Source organism: Salvelinus fontinalis, chromosome 27 (assembly GCF_029448725.1).
Source record: "Salvelinus fontinalis isolate EN_2023a chromosome 27, ASM2944872v1, whole genome shotgun sequence".
Classification (NCBI taxonomy): domain Eukaryota; kingdom Metazoa; phylum Chordata; class Actinopteri; order Salmoniformes; family Salmonidae; genus Salvelinus; species Salvelinus fontinalis.
In genome coordinates, this window is record NC_074691.1 from 17,230,778 (window position 1) to 17,248,655 (window position 17,878).

General features: G+C 42.9%; 1 protein-coding gene across 4 annotated transcripts in view; it reads right to left on the reverse strand.

Moving 5' to 3' along the window:
- Positions 1-17,878, reverse strand: part of LOC129825176 (CD2-associated protein-like) — a 103,258-nt gene that overhangs the window by 36,027 nt on the left and 49,353 nt on the right. For all 4 annotated transcript variants that reach the window (XM_055885059.1, XM_055885058.1, XM_055885057.1 and 1 more), the window contains exons 7-12: positions 16,113-16,200; positions 15,615-15,709; positions 14,279-14,377; positions 14,081-14,137; positions 7,663-7,699; positions 6,372-6,434 (exon numbers count right to left, since the gene is read on the reverse strand). In XM_055885059.1, the coding sequence (XP_055741034.1) occupies positions 6,372-6,434; positions 7,663-7,699; positions 14,081-14,137; positions 14,279-14,377; positions 15,615-15,709; positions 16,113-16,200 (439 nt within the window). The remainder of the gene's footprint in view (positions 1-6,371; positions 6,435-7,662; positions 7,700-14,080; positions 14,138-14,278; positions 14,378-15,614; positions 15,710-16,112; positions 16,201-17,878) is intronic.

A 17,878-nucleotide genomic window follows, 5' to 3' on the forward strand; every position in this document is an offset into this window, starting at 1 on the left:
TTTGCATCCTTTCAAGCACACCCTTCTCATTAACCTGTGGTGAGTTGGTCACAATTTTAGATGAACAAATAATGTTTTAAATGTAAGATGGCTAAATAAAGAGCAAAATTATTGATTATTATTATTTGTGCCCTGTCCCTATAAGAGCTCTGTCACATCCCACGAGCCGGGTTGTGACAAAAACTCACACTCATGTTTAATAAATGTATCGTATTGTGTGTGTAACAGGCTTACACTGATGGCAAAAAACAATATTTGAGAGTGCGCTGACCCTGGTGCTAGAGGGGGCATGCAGTTGGAGGTTAAATGTTTGAAGGGGTACGGGACTATAAAAAAAAGTTTAGGAACCAGTGCAAGTTAGGAAGGATGACTATCTTTTGTAGTGACTGGGTGTATTAATACACCATCCAAAGTGTAATTAAAAACTTCACCATGCTCAAAGGGTTATTCAATGTAGGGCTGTTCCCAACAAAAAAAACTATCATTGTCAACCGAGAGAATTCTGTTCCAGTCAATTAGTCGAAAGTTTCAAAGGTGTATTTTTACACATAGACATCCTATGTGTTTTAATCAAATCAACTATATGTACTGAGCTTGTATGATGCTTTAAAACACATGAAATAATTAAGATACACAAATGACAAGAGGGAGTCCGACCACAATTGATTTGATTGTGACAGGCCGGGCTCAGACTGTGTGACTAGCATCAGTTGTCTCTCTCTCTCGTCCCTGCTGCAGCGACCACCACAGAACATCAACAGTGTTTATCACGCTGTCCATGTTGCTGAAGCTGTAACATAATTACCGCCACTTCTGACTGAAAAATTGTCACCAAAATCCCTCATTTGTTTAGGAAAAACATTGCCTATTCCCTCAACCCTTGCTTTCTTTACGTGACACATGTATGCATCGCATGCACGTGACCAATAGGGCCTGACCTATAGCGTATCATAATCACATCAATAAATTGGTTATAAATACAGGAGATCACAAAAGAAAAGGTAAGGAACAAGCGCTGCGTGCATATTATGTGTGCCAAACTGGTGCAGTTAGATGACAAAATATTTTTCTGACTGTTTGGAACAACGTAAAAAACAAAAGAAATAATAAGCGTGCCATAGAGTCGGTTGTAACTTTTTTTAAGAAAGCCTTTATTACAGCAAAAACTAAAAACAGATGCATGCACTCGTGAATGCAATTGCAGACATGGAACGGTTTATTAATTGTTTACGCTAATTATTCAAGGGACGCTTTGTTATTTTATAACTAAAATGCTTGACTGCATATCAAATCATGATTGACTCAAATGCTGTGTGATGACAGGAACAAATTAATGATTGATTGATACAGCAGCTTGTATACAGTAAGTATTGAAATACGGGCATGAGTAAGTTACGCTATTAAGACTAAACAGGATGTGCTCCTAGGCCTAAAGCTCGATGGTGGTTATACAAGGCTGCTATACTAAGCCTACATTACATTTATTAAAATGGCCAACGATTTCAAGTCTGTATGTAAGCAGCAGTCGCTCTGAGTTACTGATGGCTGTTTAACAGTCTGATAGAATTGAAATCTCTCGATCCCAGCTTTGATGCACCTGTACTGACCTCGCCTTCTGGATGGTAGCAGGGTGAACAGGCAGTGGCTCTGGTGTTTGTTGTCCTTGATGATCTTTTTGGCCTTCCTGTGACATCGGGTGCTGTAGGTGTCATGGAGGGCAGGTAGTTTGCCACCAGTGATGGGTTGTGCAGACCGCACCACCCTCTGGAGAGCCCAGCGGGTGAGGGCGGTGCAGTTGCCGTACCAGGCTGTGATACAACCCGACAGGATGCACTCAATTGTGCATCTGTAAAAGTTTGTAAGGGTTTCAGGTGACAAGACAAATTTCTTCAGCCTCCGGAGGTTGAAGAGGCGCTGTAGTCAATGAACAGCATTCTTACATAGGTATTCCTCTTGTCCAGATGGGATAGGGCAGTGTGCAGTGTTATGGCGATTGCATCGTCTGTGGACTTATTCGGGCGGTAAGCAAATTGAAGTGTTTCTAGGGCAGGCCTAGGAAATTGCAGTCCTCCGGGGCCTGATTCATGTCACACCTTTCCCCCATCCCTAGCAAACACACCTGATTTAAACTAAGTGCATTTTTAACTGAAGATCATAATTAGTTGATTATTGGAGTCAGGTGTGTTAGCTGGGGCAAAAGCGTGACACCAATCAGGCCCCCGAGGACTGGTCTAGGGTGACAGGTAAGGTGGAGATGATATAATCCTAGACTAGCCTCTCAAAGCACTTCATGAAGACAGAAGTGAGTGCTATGTGGAGATAGTCATTTAGTTCAGTTAACAGTAACTTCTTGTGTACAGGAACAATGGTGGACATCTTGAAGCATGTTGGGACAGCAGACTGGGATAGGGAGAGATTGAATATGTCCGTAAACACACCAACCAGCTGGTCTACGCATGCTCTGAGGATGCGGCTAGGGATGCCGTCTGGGCTGGCAGCCTTGCAAGGGTTAAGACGTTTCAATGTCTTACTCACTTCGGCCACGGAGAAGGAGAGCCCACAGTCCTTGATAGCGGGCCGCATCGGTGGCACTGTATTATCCTCAAAGCAGGCAAAGGTGTTGTTTAGTTTGTCTGGAAGCAAGACGTCAGTGTCCGTAACGTGGCTGGTTTTCCTTTTGTAGTCCGTGACATACGTCTTGTGTCTGAGCCGTTGAATTGCGACTCCACTTTGTCTCTATTCTGACATTTCGCATGGATTCCGATTGGTCAGACCAGCGTTTAATACATCTTAGCGCGGGTACATCCTCTTTGAGTTTCTGCCTATAGGAAGGGATAAAAATGATTTGCTGAAACAAGGGCGGGGGAGGGCCTTGTATGCATCGCGGAAGTTAGAGTAGCAGTGATCCAGTGTTTCGCCAACGCGAGTACTACAGTCAATATGCTGATAGAATGTAGGTATCCTTGTTCTCAAATTTGCTTAGTTAACAAAATCCCCAGCTATAATGAATGCAGCCTCAGGAAATATGGTTTCCAGTTTGCATAAAGTCCAGTGACATTCTTTGAGGGCAGACGTGGTATCGGCTTGAGGGGGGGGATATACACGGCTGTGACAATAAACGAGGAGAATTCTAGGTCAGGTGAACAAAAGGACTTGAGTTCCTGTATGTTGTTGCAATTACACCATAAGTTGTTAATCATGAAACATACCCTTCTTCCCGATGTTTATTCCTGTTGGCGCAAAGTACAGAGAATCCAGGTGGCTGTACTGACTCCGACAGCATATCCCGAGAGAGCCATGTTTCCATGAAACAGAGCATGTTACATTCCCTGATGTCTTTCTGGAAAGCAACCCTTCCCCTAATTTTGTCTACCTTGTTATCTAGAGACTGGACATTAATGAGTAATATACTCAGAAGCGATGGGTGGTGTGCTCGCCTCCAAAGTCTTACCAGAAGGCCACTCCGTCTACCTCTTCTCCGGCTTGTTTTGGGTCAGCCTCTGGAATCAGTTCAAATGCCCTGGGTGGTTCGGACAAAGGATCCACTTCGGGAAAGTCCTATTCCTGGTCATTGTGCTGGTAAGTTGACGCCGCTATGATATCTAATAGTTCTTCCCAGCTGTATGTAATAACACTTAAGATTTTCTGTGCTAACAATGTAAGAAATACAATTTTAAATAACGAAATACTGCAAAGTTTAAAGGACTAGAAGCGAGGCAGCCCTCTGCATATTTGTATATGGAAAATGGCGCTGACAAAGAGAAATGACAGTCCATCATTGCTTTAAGAAATGAAGGTCAGTCAGTGCGGAAAATTTGAACAATTTTGAAAGTTTCTTCAAGTGCAGTGGCAAAAACCATCAAGTGCTATGATGAAACTGGCTCTCATGAGGACCGCCACAGGAAAGGAAGACCCAGAGTTACCTCTGCTGCAGAGGATAGGTTCATTAGAGTTAACTGCAACTCAGAATGCAGCACCAGTGACATCTCAACATTAACTGTTCAGAGGAGACTGCGTGAATCAGGCCTTCATGGTCGAATTGCTGCAAAGAAACCACTACTAAAAGGACACCAATAATAAGAGGAGACATGCTTGGGCCAAGAAACACGAGCAATGGACATTAGACCAGTGGAAATCTGTCCTTTGGTGTGATGAGTCCAAATGTTAGATTTTTGATTCCAACCGCCATGTCTTTTTGAGATGCAGAGTAGGTGAACAGATGTGCTGTTCCCACCGTGAAGCATGGGGGAGGTGGTGTGATGGTGCTTTGCTGGTGACACGATCAGTGATTTATTTAGAATTCAAGACTCACTTAACCTGCATGGCTACCACAGCATTCTCCATCTGGTTTGCGCTTAGTGGGACTATAATTTGTTTTCAACAGGACAATGACCCAACACACCTCCAGGCTGTGTAAGGGCTATTTGACCAAGGAGAGTGGTGGAGTGCTACATCAGATGACCTGGCCTCCACAATCACCCGACCCCAACACAATTGAGATGGTTTGGGATGAGTTGGACCGCAGAGTGAAGGAAAAGCAGCCAACAAGTCCTCAGCATATGTTGAAAAGTATTCCAGGTGAAGCTGGTTGAGAGAATGCCAAGAGTGCGCAACACTGTCATCAACGCAAAGGGTGGCTAAATTGAGCAACATTGTCAACAGCACACGGATGTTTCAGAACCGCGGCCAGTGGCCGCTATCTGCATTTGTTAACTAATATTATTTTTATTAGCGTTGCACCATTGTTCTGTTGTAATATCACCATATACAATTTCAGTAGCACATGTCTTAGAGCGATTGACTATGCCATCCCCACAGCCTCCACAATGAATTAGTCCACTCAGACAGGCGCGATACAGTATGGTACACCATGAATTATAATTTTTTGCTACTGCTCGACTAAATACATCTCGGTCGGACAACACCATATCGACCAAACAATCGACTAAATGGGGTCAGCCCTAATTCAATGTCTGTTTTTTTACCCATCTACCAATAGGTGCCGTTCTTTGGAAGGCATCAGAAAACCTCCCTGGTCTTTGTGGTCGAACCTGGGTTTGAAATTCACTGCTCGACTGAGGGACCATACAGATAATTAATTGAATGTGTGGGGTACAGAGATGAGGTAGTCGTTATGTTAAACACTATTATTGCACAGAGTGAGTCCATACAACTTATGGGACTTGTTAAGCAAAGTTGTACTCCTGAACTTATTTACGCTTACCATAACAAAGGTGTTGAATACTTATTGACTCAAGACATTTCAGCCTTTCCTTTTTTAATAATTTGTAAAAAATATAATTCCACTTTGACATTATGGGGTACTGTGTGTAGGCCAGTGAAACAATCTCAATCAATTTAAATTCAGGCTGTAACAGCAAAATGTGTAAAAAGTCAAATGGTGTGAATTCTATCTGAAGGCACTGTACATAATGTCTCTTACACAATAGGTGGGAGAAATCATAGAATTTCTATAGGATAAATAAAACCATCCATAGTATGTGTGAACTGGTGGCTAATCTGATAAATTGTCCAACGATTGTATTAAACTATAATTGTATAAACCTTCACTTGTTAATAAAGAGAAGGCTGAAGAAACAAGTGTTGTGTTTATCCAGGAGGACACATTTCCCAACATATGAAATAAAAAGATGAGACTGTGCTCCTCTATTAATACCCTGGGGTATGGTAGGGTATGGCTAGGACTGGTGCTACTGCTGCTAAACTCCCACTTATTAAAAAGTCACCGCTGTAGCGAGGTAACCAGGACCAGGTCAAAAGCACATTAGCATAATCACCACCACCCTTCAAGCTGTTCTACTGTCAAAAAGTGGATCCCTACTGTTATCTGTATGACAAGTGTCTGTCTAGGGTCTAGACCCTTGAGGACAGCTTTACTGAGCATTCACAGTTATTTATTCATATTATTTATGAAGTTATTCATGTGGTGTCCAAATGCACAGGCAAATGTCAGCTTTCTCCTTGACACTTGGTACGAACACTTAGTAAATCAAGACCTGCATGTCTATCGGCAAACAGAGCAAACTCTGCTTTGGTGTTACGGATGAGACTGACTCCCCACACACATAAACCCAGTTAGGGCCAGGTTGAACTGCAATGCCGCGAAAAATATATATATGTGATATCGGAGAGGATGTGATTGGTGGGGTGGGCTCTCATCCGGAGAGCCACATGTCCCTTGGAGCAGTCGGGGCTGATTGGGAGGTGGGAGGTGTTGTCTACAACCTTCTTCACACCAACTCATCTGCTGGAGCACAAGTGCTGCTCCCAGGGGGGAGAGGGGAGAGGTTTCTCACCACTTAATGGGAAAGGGCAGATAGTTGGAAGGGAGGGAAGAGGGCGACCCTTACCTCTATCCTCAGGATGGGGATGCTGGGGCTTCTTGTCGGCGCTCGGGACCTCGGGTTTTCGACCTGAAAAGCGAAGCATGTTGCCGTTGTTTAGTAACGTCCTCCTCTCTTTACCGTGGATCTATGAGTCTATGAGGACAGCCAGTCGAGCACAGAGCAAACTAAACAGATATTCTGCACACAGGATGTGGAGACACACATAAGTGTTTCCTGTGCAGACTAAAGGGAGTACAGAAATCTTTGCAGTGCTTTTTGCAAGCGTCTGTAACTTCAGATGTGGGTGTGCTAGATATGAGCCTTTCGTTCAATCAGTCTTAGCACCCCTCTCGGAAACAACAACCTCAGAAGAGAAAACATGATTTTTTCCTATCAAGACAGATATCTAGGTGAATGCCGGTGCTATATAGAACAGCCAAGTACCTTCGTCAATTCGGAAAAGTAATTAGAATCTATATACAAATATGTGAGCACTTAGAATGAATGGGCCTAGTCATTAAACCTACACCTTAAGGGCATTAGGGAAGTCTCCATGCCTCCAGAGATCTAGATCTATGGCATAGTTAAAATCCATTATATACCAGAGGTCTTGTATCTAACAGCCGCAGGGATGAAAGCCCTAGGAGTCTGCTATGTGAGACTACATTGTGCTATCAGACAGGAGTCAAAGGATCCTAAATACCTACATGCATCACGTCTGTCGGCCTTGGCAGTTCGGCTTTGATCTGGACTGAGTGTACTACTTGGTAGTAAACAAAGTTGGGAAAGTCTTAGATGTTGGTTTCTTTGCCCTGAAACTTGAACCCCTTGGGGTTGTAGCGCAACACAGTCATCATCTCAACTCAAGGCATTCTTAATAACGCATCAATTTAGGCATCCTCTCTGAGATTTACAGCAATTGCCACTTATGAAAATCTTTGAGTGGCGTTTAAATCTATAAAGCATCCCCTAACCAAGCATTCAGAACTGGAGATGACAATTATCTGGTGGATTCTTCACCTTGTCGGCTGAGGGATTCGAGCAAGTGACCTTCGGTTACTGGCCTAACACACTAACCGCTAGGCTACCTGATATTAGGTGACAGGATGTGCTAATGGACACAGGCAGAGGTACACGTTTATGTTTGTCTGCCCATATTGTTTGGTACTGTACTAGAGAAGACTCTCGTGGGGATGTTTTGAAGATAAGAAGTCGCCCGCTGCCTGCCTCTCCGTTAACTGATAGTGATCTACTACACATGCTCATCTACAGGAGATTGATGATGGTCACATGTTCCTTATGAAACAGGCCTTACCTATGCTTTTTGATGGTGGCGGCAGCTTCTTGAGTATCTGAAAAACACAAAGTGGGTCATTACAGTAGCCCTCAGTTTAAACAGACTCCCAGCAGACACACCATGATGGCCAACAAGTACAGAGAGAAAGAGCACTTTCTTGCCCCACTGAATTAGGTTCAACATTCAGGGAATATGTTAAGTACAGTACGTAGTAAGGTAACAAGTCAAGTCTTTTTTCTAAAGAAAAGCAACCCAGAATACCTTGTTATGGTCACAAAGTTGATGAAAAACAACCCAGAACGAATTTGAATTGGCCACACCTCAAGGGACGCAGAATTTGAATTGAAGGAAGAAGAAATTAATTCAAACCAATTCAACTAAGACATGAAACATGAGTCTCATTCATTTGACTAATCATTTATCAAAAAGGATAAACCACTTATTAATGTAAAGAATACACATACCATTTCAAATATTAGTTTGATTAGAACTCAGATGTCAAACCAACAGTATTTTTTCTTTGTCATGAGATGTTAGATTGTTCCATTCCATACTAGTGTTTGATCTATGTATTCTGTATCACGGCCTGGTATGGCAACAGCTCCACCCTCAACCGGAAGGTTCTATTATCTATCCAGTTGCCTAGTCACTTTACCCCTACTATATGCACATCGCTACTTCAGTTACCTTGTACCCCTGCACATCGACTTGGTACTGGTACACCCTGTATATAGCCATGTTATTTTTTACTCGTTATTCGTTATTTACTGTGTATTTACTCCATGTGTCAAATCACCCCTTTCCCTTTGTCCCTCCATTTGCACGTTCACACGTGCTTCCGCCATATGCACAAGTGTCCCAAAGCTGAGGGAGTGAAAGGGTTAAGGGGCTAATTAATCCCTTTGAAAACAACTTAGACCGAGTCAGCTACACTGCCGGCTTCAGAGCGAAGTGGTATCCCATAACACAACGTATCATTTTTAAGTTTGCGCAATTTCACACAAAATAGTCATCCCTAATTATGAGTCACCTGTATTTGTATGTGTTGGATTTCAAGGCTTGATACATGTAACTTATTAAATACCTCCCAAATTATTTTTTGAACTGTTACTGGGGGTTTATATCTACAAGGGGAATGTTCTCATTTGAAGGTCATGCTTGTTTTATTATTTAAAAGTGGAACATGATTTGCATTATTCAAGTCATGAGTGTGTCCTGAAATTGATTTGTTTATTTGATCCCTTGCCACTCTTGAAGTCACCGTCTGAGTTTCATCAGCAACATGTGACAACGGAGCACCCTCCAAGCGAGTTGCTAGGGGTGAGGGGATGGTTTGTGAACACCGAAAGACAGTAGGCCTAGGGTTAATTGTTTGTTCAAGGGGACACAATGTTTTCATAAGTGCGCAACTAAATTCAATTGTTTTCGGGCAATTGCTCAGATGAATTTCACATTTAACAAAGAAGGCAGGGTCTGTTCAACAATTGTTTGTTGCTCCAGAGAATGACTGCCCTTTGCTGTAATCTTTACAACAATGTTTGGATGATTTTGGTCTTCAACAGTTTCTTTAAATTCTTCCCAATTCGTGGTATTATTTATGCCTGACTTCTGTAATATATTTGAACATGCTTAGACTTTAGTCTACCTGATATCATTCCAATTTAAATGGTATAGCAATAGCAACACAGGGCTTCCTTACTGTAAAGTCATGTGCCAGAGATGCCGATGTCACGGCAGCTGTTCCAGGGATCCAGCCTGAGCAATGCACTGGGCCAAATCACTGATCTACAAATCACCTTGCACCTTAGATAGAAAAATTAAGGAATCTGCACAGCGCCTTGCTCAGGCCCATCAGTGTGTCAGAGACTAGAGGGCTGAGGAAGAGTGATGCCAGGCATCTAATGCAGAGGCCAGAGCATGAGTCAGAAGAGAAGCACATGCTCCAAATGAACACAACAAGCAATTATGCTCAGTTTCCATGAATAACTTACACTGATCTTAACCTTGCTCATCTTAAAATGTGCTTTAATGTTTGTCCTATGGAATTACATTAAGTCCTTAATAGATGATACCAAACAGTAAGACACCGCAGTAACACTGACAGCTTCTAGACAATAAGTGTGTGCTTTATATTCATAGCCCACATTCAATACGTTTGTAAGTCTTTCCACAAGCCCAATGAGATCATTCTATTATAGTGTGATGACAACTTCCATGGCAACTTTCCATGTTAAGGCTATACCTGAGAATTAATTGCAGACAAACTGTGGTAGTCAAGAGGGAACAAGGAATCTTTATCAACAGCATCAGTGGGTCACCTATGAGTGGTGGATTAGGAGGTTTAAAGCTCAGTCTTTCTCCTGTAAGTAAACGTCATGCAGTGATAATAGGATGGATACAGCCACAGGCCACTGCAACATTTCAGATTGATAATGTTCCTTGCCAGCACCACAAAAGATGCATACCGGGATATGTATGCTGTAACAATCCACACTGGGAGTTTATACCATGCTGGCAAAAACTATTTAGAAATAGAGAGAGATGGAGAGAAAGAAAACAAGAATAAAAACAGAGAAAGAGAGAGAGAGCGAAAGAGATTGCCCTGGTAACCTCTTAATGGAGATCTGTTTATGGCTGCCCTCTACCGAGCATCTAGCAGAGCTGAGAACATACCCTTACCATCCCTCCCTCTCATGAACATTTGACCAGCGTGTGTTTCTCAACCATCACATGAGCCAGTGCTCATCACATTCCCTCTGCCTAGGCCAGGGCCTTAAACAAAGGGCAACATTGAGCTCATTTATGGAGTAAAAACTCTCCCAATGCTCTGGGCCAAAAGACTGTGACTGCTTCACCCATTGACCTACATGTGGGGGGGCAGAGCAGCGTGTTCACTCCACAGGGCCGTGACACAACAGCCACAGTGTGGGCCGATGAGGCAACAACGGCCAGGACTCTTTGCATGGCGATGGAACTAGTTCAAGTACCAGGAACTTTACTTACGATTAAAAAGAATCTTCTTCAAAATTCAACAAATGACTGTTTAGCTGGAGGATACTTTTTGACCAGAAGGAATTGATAGTGTACACTTCTCTTTGAACAGAACAGCTGTGAGCAATGTCCCCTCTAAGCTGTGCGCGTGCTCGGGCGCAGCTTTCCCAGGACTGCCGCGCAGATGATACCAGCCCGCAAAGAGATGCACGAGATTGAACTTCCCTCAACATTAGTAGTTTGCCCTGTTAGTTTACATAATCAATGTGTCCTTCTAATGTGGGAATTGTGATCAAATCAACATATTGTCCACCTTTCAATGCAACATACCAAAACAAATCTAACAAGACTGTGTGATTTTGATGTAGGCAGAGCGCATCGCCTGAGGATTCTATTGACAGCACAACACATGTAGCCACGTGTGCACATTTATTAATATTCTCTGCTGGTTAATAGCCTAGTTACAGATCATTTCTGGTCTGCAATGGGGTGTGATTGCTTCCTACAACAGCACAAAATGTGTATATTTCTAGCCATCGTTGAAAATCGAGTCAGAGCTTTTTTATGTCTTAAAGGGGCAGTGTTGTATTTTGAGACAGGTTTGAATAAGTTAAGACGCCAATAGGCAGAGGGTAGCAGCCATACATTGTCTGATTCACTATAATAATGGTATGGGGATAATAACTAATTTTATTTTGTATAAAATCCCATTGAACGTTGGCTACATTGAACAACACACATACGTTACTACTGTAGGCTGTATCATAGAAACGTTATTAGATGCATTTTCTCCATTGTTTTTGATGGTATGCCATTCTGGTAGACCTATATCAGGAATGCAGGCCCGCCCAAAAAATACATATATATTTTTGGGGGAACTCAGCTGGAGTCTCAACTTCCTGTTGAGAGTTAGAATAGTAGAATATACAACGTGCAATTTCGACATTTGGTTGTGCATCAGCAGTTTCTCTCTCTCAATTAGCCATGTCAACTAGACGCTTTTTTGGTAAATTAGTCGCTACCTAAACTTGTAGTAATAATGGTTGAACTACCGACCGGGGGCCCCCAATGATTTTGTTAGGCCGTCTCACTCCGAAATCATTAAAAACTTCTGAAGCTAAGCAGGGTTGGTCTTGGTTGGTCCTTGGACAGGAGGCCAGATGCTGCTGGAAGTGGTGTTGGAGGGCAAGTAGGAGGCACCCTTTCCTCTTGTCTAAAAAAATATCAAAATGTCCCAGGGCAGTGATTGGGGACATTGCCCTGTGTAGGGTGCCGTCTTTCGGATGGGATGTTATATGGGTGTCCTGACTCTCTGTGGTCATTAAAGATCCCATGGCACTTATAGTAAGAGTAGGGGTGTTACCCCCGGTGTCCTGGCTAAATTCCCAATCTGGCCTTCATACCATCACCTAATCATCCCCAGCTTACAATTGGCTTTCATCCCCCTTTCTCTCCCCTGTAAGTATTCCCCAGGTCATTGCTGTAAATGAGAATGTGTTCTCAGTCAACTTAATTGGTCAAATAAGGGTTAAATAAAAATAACAAATTAGACAATTTGCTCAGACCCAAACATTTTTTGAAGGAACATTTCCTGTGAGGAGTCTTAGCTAAAGACAAGATTAAAACTGTGAGAGCACAGAAACTACAGTTGAAGTCGGAAGTTTACATTCACTTAGGTTGGAGTCATTAAAACTTGTTTTTCAACCACTCCACAAATCTCTTGTTAACAAACTATAGTTTTGGTAAGTCAGTTAGGACATCTACTTTGTGCATGACACAAGCAATTTTTCCAACAATTATTTACAGACAGATTATTTCACTTATAATTCATGATATCACAATTCCAGTGGGTCAGAAGTTTACATACACTAAGTTGACAGTGCCTTTTAAACAGCTTGGAAAATTCCAGAAAATGATGTCATGGCTTTAGAAACTTCTGATAAACTTCTGACATCATTTGAGTCAATTGGAGGTGCACCTGTGGATGTATTTCAAGGTCTACCTTCAAACTCAGTGCCTCTTTGCTCGACATCATGGGAAAATCAAAAGAAATCACCCAAGACCTCAGAAAAAAATGGTAGACCTCCACAAGTCTGATTCATCCCTGGGAGCAATTTCCAAACGCCTGAAGGTACCACGTTTATCTGTACAAACAATAGTGCGCAATTATAAACACCATGGGACCACTTAGCCGTCATACCGCTCAGGAAGGAGACGCGTTCTGTCTCCTAGAGATGAAAGTACTTTGGTGCGAAAAGTGCAAATCAATCCCAGAACAACAGCAAAGGACCTTGTGAAGATGCTGGAGGTAACAGGTACAAAAGTATCTATATCCACATTAAAATGAGTCCTATATCGACATAACCTGAAAAGCCGCTCAGCAAGGAAGAAGCCACTGCTCCAAAACCGCCATTAAAAAAGCAAGACTACGGTTGGCAACTGCACATGGGGACGAAGATCGTACTTTTTGGAGAAATGTCCTCTGGTCTGATGAAACAAAAATAGAACTGTTTGGCCACAATGACCATCGTTATGTTTAGAGGAAAAAGGGGGAGGCTTGCAATCCGAAGAACACCATCCCAACCGTGAATCACGAGCGTGGCAGCATCATGTTGTGGGGGTGCTTTGCTGCAGGAGGGACTGGTGCACTTCACAAAATAGTTGGCATCATGAGTGAGTAAAATTATGTGGATATATTGAAGCAACATCTCAAGACATCAGTCAGGAAGTTAAAGCTTGGTTGCAAATGGGTCTTCCAAATGGACAATGACCCAAAGCATACTTCCAAATTTGTTGCAAAATGGCTTAAGGACAACAACGTCAAGGTTTTGGAGTGGCCATCACAAAGCCCTGACCTCAAATCTATAGAAAGTTTGTGGGCAGAACTGAAAAAGTGTGTGAGAGCAAGGAGGCCGAGAAACCTGACTCAGTTACACCAGCTCTATCAGAGCTACACGAAACGTTTGACCCAAGTTAAACAACTTAAAGGCAATGCTATCAAATACTAATTGAGTGTATGTAAACTTCTGACCCACTGGGAATGTGATGAAAGAAAGAAAAGTTCTCTACTATTATTCTGACACTTCACATGATTAAAATAAAGTGGTGATCTCAACTGACCTACAACAGAATTTTTACTAGGATTAAATGTCAGGAATTGTGAAAAACTGAGTTTACATACACCTTAGCCAAATACATTTAAACTTAAACTGTATTATGTATGAATATTTAGAGAAAGCATAAGTTTCAGTCTAAAGTGAGTGATGACTCAGAGCCCCCTGACAAAGACCACACATTATGGTGGATACAATATCAGCAGAACATTCCCAGGATACCACTCTCATCATAACTGTGTTTTATATCAATGGAAGAGGCCCATATGAATTCTGTGAACATACACCAACACCATGTACTCTAACACAAGCATGTGGACAGCCCAGCGTACCTCTTCTGCTTCCTGCTTGGGAGACAGTTTGACTGATCCTCTTGATGTGGGAGCCGGCTGCAACATGAAGGCAGTTTTTAGAACTAAACATGTATGATCACAAGACAAATGACTGACTTAACACACAGGCTACTAGAGGATAAAAGGCAACTAGGGAACACATATGGGTTCTGGCGTTCACTTCCACTTTTATCTTACCTCTTTGTCTTCATCTAACATAACAGCCACAAAGTTGTCAGGAAAGACGCCCTCTTTACCTCCGATCTCTCCTCGCCACCACCCCGGCTCCCCCGTGTCCTGAAACATAATAACTTTACTGGTGAAGCATTTTTCAAACATTATGATGAAAAGGCTAAGATAAAATCACAGAACATCATAATACAGACAGTTGGGAGACGGGAGTCTGAGAAACATTTTAAATGTCTGCATCAGGCCATTTTGTAATCAAAAGAAATTCTCCCATCTCCTCTCAATAAACAATGATTATTTTCATTCAATATAAAATCAGCCTCACTTGATGTTAGATGCAGCGTTTACTGTGAATGCAGTCTCCGCGAACGAAGAAACATTGCCTTTAGATTTCAAATCAAGTTGAATGCAGCCCTTGAACATCAATCTGCTTAATGGACACTAGATGGCGCTTAAACAGCTTGATTTACCCGCAGCAAAACATGATCTTTCATAATGTGTCTGCCATAAATAACAAACCATGATTCGAGAGACACATCATCTCTTAATGGTAACTCAACCTCTCCAGACGGACTAGCACTATGTCTTGACCGCATTCCCAGTCAGGGCATTAATGCTTTTCTTCAGGGTGTGAAATTCAAGTCCCCAGTCTCTGGCCAACATCAAGTGAAGCTAACTGCCATAAATCACCTACTTGCTATGACGACAGCTTCCTCTCATCATACTGCTTCCAAAACATAGCAGGGTGCTCGTTGGTGATCAGTGTTGTGTTTGGAGGGCTTTTTGAAATGGAGAGGTACTATCTGAACTGGTCCAATAAGAGGATAACTCATTTTCTTTTTCTAAATGTCGTCGTGCCGACAAACTACCCAGGTCTACCAAAATCCCAATACAAAGCATTAGGACTAAACACTCAAATCTGTCCCTGGGGTCCTGGTCCAGTCCTTGCTCACAACATTCACCTATGTCACCAGGGAAGAATAGACAGGCAGGGTTGGAGAGTGTGCAGTAGGATGGATGACTATACCTGGGTCTGGTCTGGGGGTGAGATTAACACACTGAGGACCATGGTCTGTGAAGGACCATGTTGACCAGGACCAAATAGATAATGCCCGGTGTTAATATGTGGCACATTTGCCAGGCTTAAAGTGTAGACACAGGGCTGGAAATATAGATCCTCAAAGTTACCTCTTTCCCTTACAAGAGGGACAGTCATGTAGTCTGTTTGAAAACTTTTTTGACTAGCAAATGGAGACTGTTGAAGTAGTAACAGTAGCTTTAAGCTTCTCCACTGAGAATAGGCTAGGGCCACGGGCTTGTTGCTGGTCAGTGTGGCTTTACTTACCTTACTCAATATCTGTATGACGTCACCATCTTTCAGTGTCAGCTCGTCTTCGTTTGTGGACTCAAAAGCAAAGGTGGCTTTGCAGTATTCTTTTACTGGGGAAGGAGGAACAACACTCTGCATTTCTCAAGAAGTCATTGACAAACAAACCACACACACAGAATACATGAACACGAGTTAAGTAATGGATGTGATATATTTTTTCCTAGTGATACCATTCCCATTGGCTAATCCTAACCCTGCAATTGGCTTTAAAAAGTTTAACACTTAGCTAGGTAGCAACGGTGTGATTGTAGTTACACATTCCCTCACAATAAAACAATGTATACCCTGTGAACCTACCCTCAATGTAAGAACATGTAAGAATCACAATAAAACACGATACATGTTGTGTTATGATGATCAAGTGTAATGTCTGAGAACGCAACACTAGATGACATTTTGCATAGAACAGTCACTTCTAATCATAAACACTGGGACTTTTACCCTCTCTCTTACCTTTTGCTTTGCTGTCCCCCTCTGCTTTCAGTGAATCTGTCGTGTTGGAATGGGCGGGCTTTGCGGCAGATGGTAATGATGGGATTGGCTAAAATGAAGCAAACCACAGATGGATTTACTGACATGATTGGATGCACAGCACAATGCCCAGATGGTCTCCACCACATCCCTGACCGGAATGAACACAGAGCCATCAGCGGACTCACTGATTGGTCAACAGACAGTCAGGTCAGCAGTCAGTCAGCGTGCAGGTCAGTGTTTGTGAAGAGTATGCCAGTCTACTACAGACTATGTCACATGGGTTAAGAGTTATGCTAAAACATATACCAACATCAGAAAGCTTGGGATGGGAAAGAGTCGACATGGAACAGCCTTTGTTAGTTGCGGCGCGAGCAGACAGACAAGTGGTAGAGCCAGGCAGGCCTAAGGTAGTCTGTTTTGTCTCAGATGAAAGGAATTGAGAGCAACAAGCTGTTGAGTCACGAGGAAAGAGAGAGCAGAGAGAGATGCATCTACTGATGGAGTGTGTGTGAACGACAGCGTAATGGAATATGCCATCTTGTAAGCTGTGGGACGAAGACTGAACCAACGCTGCCATGACAAAGGAGGGGGGAGAAGGAGGGAAGAGAGAAGAGTTTCAGAGGGGGTTAAATGGATGCTGTAATCGACAGAGTGCTATTAGCAGGACTATTAATGCAAATAAAACAATGTAAAACTAATCTGGATATGCAGCTGCAGTTTGTCTGTAAACACACCGAAATATCTCCCTCAAACACATCTCGCCCGGAAACGTGCTGAAATACTCTACATGAGCAAAAGTATGTGGACACCAACTCGTTGAACATCTCATTCCAAAATCATGGGTATTAAAATATGGAGTTTGCTGCCATAAACAGACTCTACTCTTCTGGGAAGGCTTTCCACTGCTTGGACTTGCTTCCATTTCAGCCACAAGAGCATTAGTGAGGTTGGGCACTGATGTTGGGAGATTAGGACTGGCTTGCAGTCGGCGTTCCAATTCATCTCAAAGGTGTTCGATGGAGTTGAGGTCAGGGCTCTGTGCAGGGCAGTCAAGTTCTTCCACACCGATTTCAACAAACCATTTCCATATGGATCTCGCTTTACGCACGGGGGCATTTTTCGTTCCTTCCAAGATGGCATAGCAGTTCAGACGTCATTTTGTCCTCGTATTGTCGTGTCCTGTATATACACTGCTCAAAAAAATAAAGGGAACACTTAAACAACACAATGTAACTCCAAGTCAATCACACTTCTGTGAAATCAAACTGTCCACTTAGGAAGCAACACTGATTGACAATAAATTTCACATGCTGTTGTGCAAATGGAATAGACAAAAGGTGGAAATTATAGGCAATTAGCAAGACACCCCCCAAAACAGGAGTGATTCTGCAGGTGGTGACCACAGACCACTTCTCAGTTCCTATGCTTCCTGGCTGATGTTTTGGTCACTTTTGAATGCTGGCGGTGCTCTCACTCTAGTGGTAGCATGAGACGGAGTCTATAACCCACACAAGTGGCTCAGGTAGTACAATTCATCCAGGATGGCACATCAATGCGAACTGTGGCAAAAAGGTTTGCTGTGTCTGTCAGCGTAGTGTCCAGAGCATGCAGGCGCTACCAGGAGACAGGCCAGTACATCAGGAGACGTGGAGGAGGCCGTAGGAGGGCAACAACCCAGCAGCAGGACCACTACCTCCGCCTTTGTGCAAGGAGGTGCACTACCAGAGCCCTGCAAAATGAACTCC